This window comes from Spea bombifrons, chromosome 3 (genome assembly GCF_027358695.1).
Source record: "Spea bombifrons isolate aSpeBom1 chromosome 3, aSpeBom1.2.pri, whole genome shotgun sequence".
NCBI classification, from domain to species: Eukaryota; Metazoa; Chordata; class Amphibia; order Anura; family Pelobatidae; genus Spea; species Spea bombifrons.
Genome location: NC_071089.1, coordinates 89,709,270 through 89,721,443, shown reverse-complemented (window position 1 = coordinate 89,721,443; position 12,174 = coordinate 89,709,270). Strand labels below are relative to the sequence as shown.

The 12,174-nt window shown below is 38.6% G+C and overlaps 1 protein-coding gene across 1 annotated transcript; it reads right to left on the bottom strand.

The window, feature by feature from the left end:
• Window positions 1-991: 991 nt before the first annotated feature.
• SLC2A2 (solute carrier family 2 member 2) lies at window positions 992-12,174 on the bottom strand. Its single transcript, XM_053460769.1, has 11 exons — window positions 12,113-12,174; window positions 10,352-10,447; window positions 8,748-8,932; window positions 8,229-8,353; window positions 7,700-7,815; window positions 6,989-7,151; window positions 5,082-5,272; window positions 3,861-3,965; window positions 2,288-2,389; window positions 1,414-1,617; window positions 992-1,228 (listed from the first exon to the last, which is right to left on the bottom strand). Exons 1-11 carry the CDS (start codon window positions 12,137-12,139, stop codon window positions 1,028-1,030), a joined length of 1,515 nt encoding a protein of 504 aa, XP_053316744.1. The 5' UTR covers window positions 12,140-12,174; the 3' UTR covers window positions 992-1,027.

Genomic DNA, 12,174 nt, shown 5'->3' with positions numbered 1-12,174 from the left:
ATGCCGCAATATAAAAACAATACCACAAAAAAATGTACTTAGTCAGCCAAACATTCCCAGCATGGATACATACATAAACAAATTCATTTTTAGTAGTTATTAGCCTTATAACAACACCAGGGTTTAAGCACAGACGCATGGTACATGGAAGGACGTCGTGTAACACGTGACACCTGCAGCTCGACAAGAAGCTTTTTTTGTTCTGTGTTCAGCCAAACCGCCTGTAAATGCCCAGATCTAAGGATAGCGTCACATTTACACTTTTAATAAAGATATAAAGCCAAGTCTAGCAGTGATTGGGTTGCGCTTACATGCGCTTGCAGTTCAACCTATCCATGACTTAGTGAGGAAGAATAATGCATAGATTCAGGTGTAATCTTCAAGGAAAGCAGAACTGCACCGCGCCGAGGTTAGCGTTAAGTCTCTTATTAGTGTTAAAGCATCTCCCTGCATTCTATTGTTACCACTTTAGGGTAACAACTAACATTTCAAAATCAGGGACGCAATCCGTGCTAAAGTATGCTTAATTCTGTAAACCTTCAGTATATGGATAGGGAATGCAACGGGGAAATCTTTGTTCTACATCACGTGATACTCTTATTACTGAAGCAAATGTTCTGTATTTAGATTGAGGGTTTTACCGTTATGAGAAAAGGAAAGGGCGTAAGCAATTATTAAGCTTTTTTTTTTGTAACAGTACAAAATGTGTGAAAAGCACAGCCACGGCAGATCTCCCCGTAATTTCAATGCACAATTTGGTCTCGGTCATTAGTCACTGCCGGCTATGGGTTGAATAACCAAGCTGCTTCTCCCAAAATACCCCCCAGCTTCTCAAAATTGTTAATTTTATTGCTTGACTGTATTTTCTACTTTCTGCCTAGTTTACGTCATCTTTATCCCATACTGTCTTATAAAAATAGGTATTTATAAATAAATGTAATGCTCCGTTTACCCTGCGTCATATAAAACAAAATTCTGAAATGCAGAAAAGTTAGGTTTCCATAGTTATAATCCGATCTTGTAAAAGTTAGGCGTCGGTACTAGTTCCCAAGTATTCCATTTCAGTGGCTTTGAGTCCTTTGCGCGTGGCGAGTTTATTCTTACGGAACTCAGCCGATATCTCCTCAAATGACTTCCCTTTGGTCTCAGGGACTTTAAAGTATGTAAACACAGTGAAGCCGAAAAGCAAAATTGCGAAAATGATGAACACGTAGGGTCCGCAGGCTTCCTACAAACAAAAGAAAATCATCATGAGCAAACCAATGAAGTAGAGATTAAGATTAAGCATTAAAATTGTACGTGGTATGAGGCACGCATATTCAATTACAAATGATCCAGATAAGAATGGAAAAGATCGAAAGAGTTTCTAGATTATGACATTTCAGAATTTGCATGTGCTTGGTTAATACTTACGGCAATGTACTGAAAGCACATCCCAATGATAAAGTTGCAAGTCCAGTTGCAGCACCCAGACACGGCCATTGCTGCAGGTCGAGGACCCTGACTGAACAATTCAGCGACAATAAACCAAGGGATGGGACCGGGACCGACTTCAAAGAAAACCACGAAAAGGAAGATGGCAACCATGCACAGATAACTCATCCAAGCGTACTGACTCTGGGGAGGAACACGGAATAACATGCATACAAGTTACTTCACAATGAAGACCTTTATCAGCTATCTCACAATTCCAGTTTTATGTTTACTGCATAACCCACAACACTAACAAATTTAATATCTTGTGTACACAAAATACTTCCCGTAACAGATGGATTAATACTTTTTTCACGACTATATTAACTCTACTAGTGTCACTTTTCTCTTGGCATGTAAACGAGCCAAGTGGTTGAACACGGATTGAGCGAAGCGCTTAACTTGGTGATGCATTACACAATGTCAAACTTTACAGAGATGTACAATCCACCTTGTTGCGTTATGGCCTAATTGTCTCTTTACAAAGGAGAAAGTAATTGGAGTCTCTAACATCCACAGGCCCTCATGATAGTTATACTGAGAGATCTTCCCTGGAAGTACATTTCTCCTCCACACGTTGGCCGCGTTGACAATAAATAGCTAATGTTAGAATTCACAGGTTTGTGTCCGCTGAAACCAGCATGGAACAACCCCAGAGGTGCAAGATCAATTATTTCATTATGTATAATAAGAATGGGTGATATGGAAGCCTCGGGTACGTGGTGCCCTCGACAGTAGAAAATAAGGAGGCAAATTCACATACTCTGGGTATCTGTACAATGATGAGCTTGGTTAAACATCTTGTTACACTTACCAGCAATGCTAGCGCAATGGTCATGATAATAGCACATATACACATGCCTCCGAGACCAACCAGATAGAGGGATCTTCTTCCTGCTCTTTCTACCAGGAACACCTGCGACACAACAGCGGGAATTTATAGATAAATTAGCAATCCGTTATTTGCATGGGATAAGCTGCTCTAGTGCAGAGTTTGTAAGTCACAAGTTCTAAGAGTCCTAACAGATAAGTGAGGGTCAGATGAGATGAATCACCACCCACTTAGATACTCAAGCTTTTGCTTTTCCGAGAGCTATATTTTGTGGCTAAAACACAGTGAAACACAAACGGAACACGTTTTACTCTAGTGCCATGTGTTAACTGCAACTCTTACTAATCTCTTAAGTGTTTCCTATGACCCCAGCCTGTCTGATCAACACTTAAACTCTCCTGTTTAAAACACCAATTCATGTTCACATAATGGTTTGGCTGAGTGTAACATACACATATCATATGCATGTCTTTATTTACAGCAGAACATCAGCTTTAATAGAGGAAAAAGAGACAGAAATAAAAATGTTCTGCTCGAATAGTGCAGATCCCATGTTCTGGTTTCTACTGCTTTTCTATTCAAACATTATCTAGTCTGCTGGTAATAAATAACCCACAAGCTAATGAGAAGCCCGATTTCATAGCTGTCAGCATTTGATCTGTGTTTGACCTTGTAAGCCTAGATAAAATGAAATGCTTACAAGCCAGAATACGCAAACTGCCAGGTGAATTTACTAATGTCAGCAATGTACCAATTTCAGCATCATTCTCTCTATGGCCATGATTAATCAAATAATGAGACGGCTCACCTACTGACTGAGTATTGCAGTATGTTTGGGATCGGATGCTGTTTAAAATATTGCAAAACTGCCCAGTGAAAATTAAAATATGAATACTCATGGCCAGCCCTGCCATAAGCGGCCACCTTGGAATTCTGAGCTGCTGGGGCGAGCTGCCATGAGGTCCTTTCCTATGCTATCAAACAAGTGGATGCAGAAGAGGTCGCTTGAGACATAAGGACTGTTAATATTGGCAAATGTTGGGCTTTCTCATATACTTGAGGTGCAGGATGCAGTGTCATCTGCCCTTAACAAACATGGTGGAATACGAAGGTAGTCCACTTTACCTACATCAAACCATATAAAGGACGTTTTTACACCCTCTATACTCCAAGATTGACTCCAGAATTTACTTAGTTTCTTTAAGGTGTATACATGTTGGTATTCTGGTAACCTCTCTTGTTGGTAACACTTGTTAATCTCTGCTTCTGATTTATGAATCCACATTTCAGTGTTTAATATCCTTCCATAGCCCAATAAGGTTAACTTAGCTCTAAGATAAGCAAGAAAAACCTACAAAAAACATCTGTATACACACATAGCACCTAGTGAAACAGGATACTTGAGGATTCTGATGCAGGCTGCTTGCAAGATACCAAATACACAGTATGTTTGTATCCAGTTTCCATTGCCTATTTAACATATCACACAGCTTAGTTATAATGACACAAAGTAATATTTACTGTTTATACCATCAGACATTTTATTATTACTCACCGACACAACAGTGAAAATTGTGTTCACCGCACCAACTCCTATTGTTGCATATACTGGTTGGCTAATTCCTGCTTTTGAAAATATACTTGTGGAATAGTAAAATATCTGCAAAAAGAAGCACATTTTTACAACTAATTGTAGATTGAGGTTCCACGTGCAAATATTGGGCATCGTATAAAAAAGAGATGGTAATGTATGGTTTGAAAAATGGTTTTATCATCTTAGCAAATAATGGAACTGATGTCCCTGCTGATTGGATCAGTCCATCAGTTGCTATGGTAACAAAATCCCTTTTAAAACATTACACCAGACCCACTAAACGTAACACTTTTTTATATTTGAAAAAGAAAACAATTTAGGAAATAAACAGTAAAGTGAGTACATGTGCATCTTTTCCGTGTTTATATTTTGGGGAACACCGGCACAGGTTATGTGTAATTTAGTGTGTGATGCATGGAATATTCTAGAAGTTGAGACCTTTTATTAGGCCAACAAAGAAAAATGATGTAACTGGACTTCAGAGATCTCTTCTTGAGATGAAGAAAAACAAGAACTGAACTGAACTGAACTAACTGAAGCTTTTCTGTGTTGGCCCAACAAAAGGTATCAAATTTTGACTAAAGTCTCCATTTCTTTTTGAACTATTACAGTAATATCTGTTTTAGTTATCATGGATCCTACTTAACTCTGAGGGATGGCAAGTTTAAAAATGTTCACCTAACGATCCTAACTACCTACTGTTAAGAGAGGAAACACTCCAGAATCTCCAACACCCTCAGAAACCGACAGTGTGTTGTACCTCTTTATGAGTTCCTAAACTTGGTGAAAACTTGTGGCATCTGAAAACACTCAAAGTTCCTCCAAGTTTAACAACTCACAGAGGCGTCAATGGCATTTGGGAGTGTGTGAGACTCTAGTCAAGTTCCCCCTTTGAGAAGGACTCAGTTTGCCTGTGACTGAAACATAGAAACAAATAATTCCACAGCAGATTTAGCCCATCTAGTCCGCCCATTTTTCCTAATGTAAGACCCAAGTGTTCCTTGGTCTTGTCTTAGATTCTGGATGGCTTTATGTCTATCCCATGCAGACTGGATGTCTGATTTGACAAGGCGATTTCTTCCCCTCATAACTCCAGTTTATTAAAAACAGCCTATAGCCACATTACTGGTGAATCCTGAGTGGCAGGCAGAATATTTGCTTCCCCTGTTAGCTTTTACTCACCCCATTAATTCCAGAGAACTGCTGAGAAATGTGAAGCACAATAGAAACCAGAAGAGGTTGTCGGTATTTTGAGGATTTAAACAGCTGAATAATGGACACCTTCTTCTCACTGGCAGCTTCTTCCTTCTCCTTCCTCATCTCCTCAATATCTTTTGTTGTGTCATAATATTCCCCCCTTATTCTTCTCAAACCTGTATTAGAAGTACAAATATGCTCAGGTGAGTTGGACCTACAGTATACTGACATTGGACCCAGGCACATAAGAGAAGAAGAAAAATAATAATGCAATTCTGGAATGGGAGAACCAACAAGTTAAAAGCAGGTTCCATTCAGCAGATTTCCCTAGCGCAACTCTAGCATTTTACAGATAATGATAATGACAATCCAGAACAACGATGAACTCATGACGTAACATTTCACATTCCAACTTGTCTCCTTGTATTATTCATTTTATGTATTCTTAAAATACACAGCTCCTTTACAGACACTGCCTGAATAGGAGTTAGTCTAGCCCATGGCATAGCAGCAAGGCTTTGGTACTTTAATCAGCTACAATGCTAGCCTCAAAAGTACCCTAGGCCATCTACAACTTTGGTTGTTTACCTACTTATTAGCCATTTGACATTATCTGACCTTGCTGCAGGACGCATCTGGTCATATAATTACTAAGGAATTCTCATCCATTGTGTTCCCAGTCAGTTTGGTCTTTCTCTTTTTATGGTAACATAATGAAAGAGGGCCACAAAGATGACCAGGTAATTAGAAGACAGTGGCTATATACCAGGGCTGGACTGGGCTGGACTGGGGCAGGAAAAGCGGCCCTGGTACTTGAAGGCTAGCACCACTGAATGCCACGCACTTTCTCTAGCGCAGCGTGCTCCCCTACTTATCCAGCCCATGGCTACGCTTTTTAAAGTCAGGCCTGCCATATACGGTTAAGTCTAGAACAACTTACCAAGAGTTAATCAGCCATTCTACACGCAAAAAAAACTGCCATCAGGTGACTAAAACAATAACTCTTTTTACAGCACTCTAATAAGCATTTTTATACTACGGGTACAAATTATTATACACCCAAATCTCACCAATGAATGCATGTGTCAAAGAAAAGAAAGACCGGTGTCTTTAACATTATTAGCCACTTGTGTTTTATCTTTGTTAACCTTTAACCAGTGATCACGCACACAGGCAGTGGAAGACTGCTTGTCTGGAATTAGTTACAAAGGAAGCATGCAGATTGCAGAATGAAGTTGTTACACTTTTATGTATTTCAAGCCGAATCATAGTAACAGTAAAAAAGGACCTAAGTCCAACCAAGTTCAACACTCCATTTAGCTATTTTCTTCTGAAGTCCGCATGTAGAACTTGTTTGCTCTTGGTATAGAGATACAAACTATAGCATGTAGTGGGGTAGCTGTGTGCTCCAACTCCAAGCACAGAATACATACACAGCCATGCTTCTCTATGCGCTCCCTGCACCAAGGGAGAGCTTCACGTAATAAAATATTATATTTACTCATTTGCCACGGCAATTTCCACATTCGTTGTGTGTGACCGGTGTATGTTGTATAATACATTTAATTATGGCAACTGTTTTTTTCTTCCAATATGGGTTATGTGGTATTATTATAAATCAATGTCATTGCTTGGATCAGACCCTCCAAATGAGGCGACTAATCACAGCCCTCTCTACATGGGTGCTACTCTAGGTTTTCCTGGAACTTGCATGAGTTATATTGATCACTGGATAAATATTTTCTTTCTCTTTGTTAGTTACATTATTGGAATTGTCTGGCAAATGCTTCAGTGGGTAAAACAGAAATCGTTTCACAAGTGCTGCCTGGAAATTGAACAAACTGTTGAAGTTTACAGTTTGCTAGGTCAGAGCTAGTTAATGTATTACTTACTATTTTTAGATGCCTCCTCTTTTCCAAGTTTGATGAAGAGGAATCTGGGGCTTTCTGGGCAAAAGAAGAGTAGAATTGTCTGAATAACTGCCGGGACACCGGAAAGACCGAGCAAGACGGGCCATAGTGCCTTACTGCCGAGGATAAAGTCTAGCCCAATAATCTAAAGGTATTAAAGGATATGGTATAAACTACACATACAGACAAGATTACCCATAGTGTGACATATCGATATTGCACATCAGTTTATTTATGTTTCATGCAACCTGTGTTTCCCCAACCAGGGTTTCATAACATAAACATATATACTTAGAATTATTTTTTTTATTTCTGTCTCCCCAAATGACTGGATTTTTACATCTATGGTGTTCTTTAAAAGGGTAATTCAACGATTTTCTTCTACCTATGTCTTTCTGTTTCGATCTGAAAGCCCCTGACCCCTTCTTCCATGTACACAACATTATTTAACAGTACCTCCACCTGATGCACAACACTATCCCTTAGCCCCTCACCCTCCTCATACACAACACTATCCAAAGCGCCTCATACACAACACTCTCAGCAGCAGCACCTCTCTTTTCCACACACAACACTATCCTGTGGTCCCTCTCCTTCTCTCCAGTAACACTAACCACCTGACCCAAGTTAGCACTTCACTTTAATCCTCAGTTTGTTCAAAGTGTATCTACCATGGCTACAATGCAAGTCTACCTGGCTGATGAGAATTCCTGTTACGATAGCAAGCTGGTGCAGAGTCCCCAGCGCTCCTCGGAGTGGGGTGGGAGAAATCTCTCCAACATACATTGGGACTAATCCTGATGCCAATCCTGTGGAAGTGGAAAGATAATTCATAATCACATCTCTGGACACAGCATGTTATGATTAGTCATATCTTTATGACTGACCATGATTCCACTGCCCCAAACAGCCTTGCCAATGATAATGTATGTAAGACATTACCTAGCCAAGATGACATATGGAGAATGAAAGGGACATCTCTGGTCATTTTTTTTATTATGATTAGGCAAATGCATCTACTTTCATAAATTTCATAATTTAATCCAGGTACATTTGACCCTTTACTGTGATTAAATATATCAGCATAATCGTTTTTCAAAAGAAATCAAAGCAAAATATAGTGGCCCTAGAGTTGTGTGATACGTTCCGCCTACAAATGTGAATGCTGTATATGATGTCTGAGGGGACATATATTTTGTTTAGTTTATATGATGTTACTTACCACAGTAAAGTCCGGTAATTAATCTACCAGCGATAACAAGGGCATGTGCTTGACCGAGTGGTGCCAAACCCATAAGGAGAGCTCCAATTATTGCCAAGGAATTTACTACCATCATGGCTTTGATCCTGAAATGAGAAAAGATTCTTCAGTCAGGATATTGTGTTAAATAGCACCCTGCGTCTTTAGCAATCGCAACAATTATTAACATATTTTATATGGAGATATAATGCCAGGTTATAAACGTTTGCTAAAATAAACATCAAAACTAGTACATAGAAACTGACTTCACATTTATTGGTCAAATCTACACTCAGTTACACATTAACAAAACTGTATGTCTGAAAAACTTTAATGTTGTATAACACAGAATTTGGTGTCTTTAACACCTTTGCATCCCTAATCAATCCTTGCCTCCATCATGACAGCCTGGAACTCATGCATGCTTCCGTCCACCATGGTATTATTTGCTTAGAAGATACAGTAAATAAACAAGAAGAAAATAATTGCTGTATTACAAACCTCCCAAGTTTATCTGCGATCCATCCAACAAAAAATGAAGACACCATCCCACCAAGTGAAAATATAGACACCGAGAGGGACCAATACATTGTAACAGCAGGAGGAACGGGAGCATCTTCTGTTTGGTTGGTACTTTTTTCCAGAATGTCCAGTTCAAGGACCCGTGCATAGTGAGCTTCAATGATCTGTTCCATAACGGAATACACCATCAATAAACGTTGCATTTCATGTCATGTTAAGTGAATGATGCCAAAGAAGGAGACGGCCTAACTAAGTTATATTTTCATATATTTTTGTGTCAATTGCTGTATATACTGTATTATTATTATTATTAATTTCTGAACAGCTAACAACAGGATAGAAAAACATTACTTATGGAAGAAGGCAAAGTTATTTTTAGGTTGAATACAGAATTTAAAGAAAACGTGTTGGATCTGCAGATGCACCTTTTATTATATCTGCCTGATTAGCTGGAAGCACCGATGCTGTCAACCAGTTAACCAAGACAGGAAACAGACGTGATTTCCTCTCACTGAGATGGGAGTTCCAGATTGTTTTCCATGGGAAGGAAAACACCAAGTTTGTTTATGATTGGCGGAATATGGTGGCATTGTCAGAGAATTTCCAGGAGAGGGGTCAGAGGCCCCCCATGCAGACACCCGTTCTCACTGCTCTTCCCCATATTGGTAGTAGGGATCTAGTTACTTATAGTAACACTGAGTCTTTTGCTGCAGGAGTAGTGAGCACCATCAGTGACCTGGTTCAGAGGTGGCACTACTATTTAAGCAGGCTAAGCAGCTGCTTGTGGTCCCTGACTGGTCCTTATAGGACGTGGGAGGGGTGAGACTCGTATCCTTATAACACTATATTGCATGTTTTAGACATAAACATGAAGTTCCACAATGTATCCAAGTATCTATTTGATCACTTGTACTTCAGATGAGGCACCAGTATATCCTAGTAACCCAGATCTGTCCCTGACTGGCTAGGAAGTACAATCTGTAAAACATGTGCATAGTTAAAATAACATTGTCATTAATGTGAAATGAATTTGGGTAAATTAATGTAAATATATATATATACTTTTGTATTTCAACACTTTTTTGTGGTTATTAATTATTGCAAGAAGTAAAAGAATAAATATGGATCCCAGCTGAGTAATTAATAATAGTGGGGACAACCACAAAGCAGCGTGTAACTATAGTACAACTAGCAGAAAATGACATCGCGTCACTTAAATACATACATTAGATAAAGTACACAAAAATCTAAATATTTAATGTGCAATAGGCGGCTGCTTGAGGTATGATCACATGGTTTTAGGTTATTTTTAGCCTTTCTTAGTACACGGTAGACATGTTTCCATTGATTTGTACTTGATAAGAGAAGCAGCTGTTCACTATAGCACTTGCAATCTATGTACTTGCTAAGAAAATTTCCCATTTCACGTTCATGTAAATCCTTCCGTGAAAAACGTGGAAATCCTTTTCTTTTTCAGTAGGACTCAATTGTTCGATATGTGACGAAGTGAACTTTGTAGTTGTCAGCTATCCTGTTTTATGGTGCTGTATCTAATAAAGGTTCTATTTGTACAGTAAGGTCACCTTTTGTGGAGCGTTGATGACTCCAATACCATATCCATACTGCAGGGACCCCAGAACTGCTGTAAAGACAGCAAACGCCAGCGTTCCAGTGAGGTTCTAAAAGAAGACATACACAAGAGATTCATATTTATATGATATCAAACAAGGGGAACCTAAATATACCTAGTAGTGCTGAAATAACTAATAAAAATTCAAAGGCTTGGCTTATTTGTTACAGATATCGCAGCATGTAATCCCAAACTTCATATTCACTTACTGTATTTCAAGTGTTGTAGGAGATATGTGTAAATAAAACTCCATGAAGTTGACAAATGTGCTCAAAATTTATGAGCCTAACAGTTTTTATGTACTTAGTTTCCACAATATTTCTTTATAAGGAAAACTGAAATCTATTAAGTTTACACACATCATAGTCAGTACTTATTTTTTACTTTAACTGGTAGAAGATAACTGTACACTCTTCAAAAGCCTTCACTAATCATACATAAGAGGTTCTGTGGGGGCTATGAAGTATCCCTGACTGCTTCTCATGCATTTGCAATGACATAACATATACAGGATTAGTACACAGTGTTATCAATGATTAACCAGTTGATGCATGGGCAACAGCATTGAACAGCACCTATTTTATAGCAAAATAGTGTGGGTTTTGTTCATTAATGATTTATGGCTTTACACAATCAATGGAAGCAGAAGGTAGCATATTAGTTAACACGTCTCATGGCAACAGATGCCCTTTAGCGATTTATACACTCTCATCACTCTTAGCTAGCACAGTCCATCAACACCTGGAAACCTACAGTTATCCAACCCAGAAGTCATGGTGTTGTAGATGTGTGTAGCGTCGTTGTGACACCACTCATAGTATAAATGGCCATGCGGAGCCTATACATGCAGGGTCACACGGCTCAGTTAGTGGCATAAGTGAGCTAAAATCTGAGACGCTCCAGGGAGGGGACGCACCCTAGGACAGGCTATTAAGCAGATGTCCGCTCTCTGTGGAGTTGTTCTCAAACCTTTTTGTATGTAAGTCCAGCCTTTTTTAAAGCAAATGGAGCTGAGTAAAATAAATCTGCTATACTCGATGATAGTGAATCTCTTTTGAGTGAGTTGTCTGCATGACAACGTTCTGTCTGCAGCCACTCTTTGTGTAACCCGCCTTCTCTATTGTCATGTATATTATTCTTTTATCACACCTATTAGCACAGACTATGCGGATGATCCCATTCACTTCGCTAAACATTCATATGAAAGAATGTCTTCCTATCTGCGAACCGGCTCATCAGCTCCATTTAGTTTTTACCATATCTCTCTCTCTCTCTCTCTCTCTCTCTCTCTATATATATATACACATGCACATAAAGACAAAATACACAATGTAGAATTAAAATATGTTGGAAATGTAAACTTTATCAAAACAAAAAATGCACACACACTTTATACCTATTACAATTTAGAGTAATAAACTCTTACAAAAGCTTTTTTTTTGTATAAAATAAGATAAGAGCCTCAGTTAATTATTGAAAAAAATAGACTAATTTCTAACAAGAAGGTAAACCAACCAAAAACCTTGGTCTTTTACTAATACACATGGAATTTGACCCCAGATAACATTAAACTAGTACCTCTGATTTTAAAGTATATATATATATATATATATATATATATATATATATATATATATATATATATATATATATTGAGATTATCTGTATCTAACCCGGCTTTTAAAGTAGAAAGGAAACCGAGTAAAAGAAATACCTTCTGGTTTTGCATTTTCCTGTCCATTGTGGTGGTGTCCAGTGCAGCTGCAGGAGATGGCT

What these genes read in the sequence shown, in the direction of transcription:
- SLC2A2 (XM_053460769.1), bottom strand. Translation starts at nt 12,139, where the DNA reads ATGGACAGGAAAATGCAAAACCAGAAG. An exon ending in ATCGCAGATAAACTTGGGAG is followed by an intron (nt 8,354 to 8,747) that starts GTTTGTAATACA and finishes TTCTCATTTCAG; the next exon opens with GATCAAAGCCATGATGGTAG. An exon ending in AATTACCGGACTTTACTGTG is followed by an intron (nt 7,816 to 8,228) that starts GTAAGTAACATC and finishes CCACTTCCACAG; the next exon opens with GATTGGCATCAGGATTAGTC.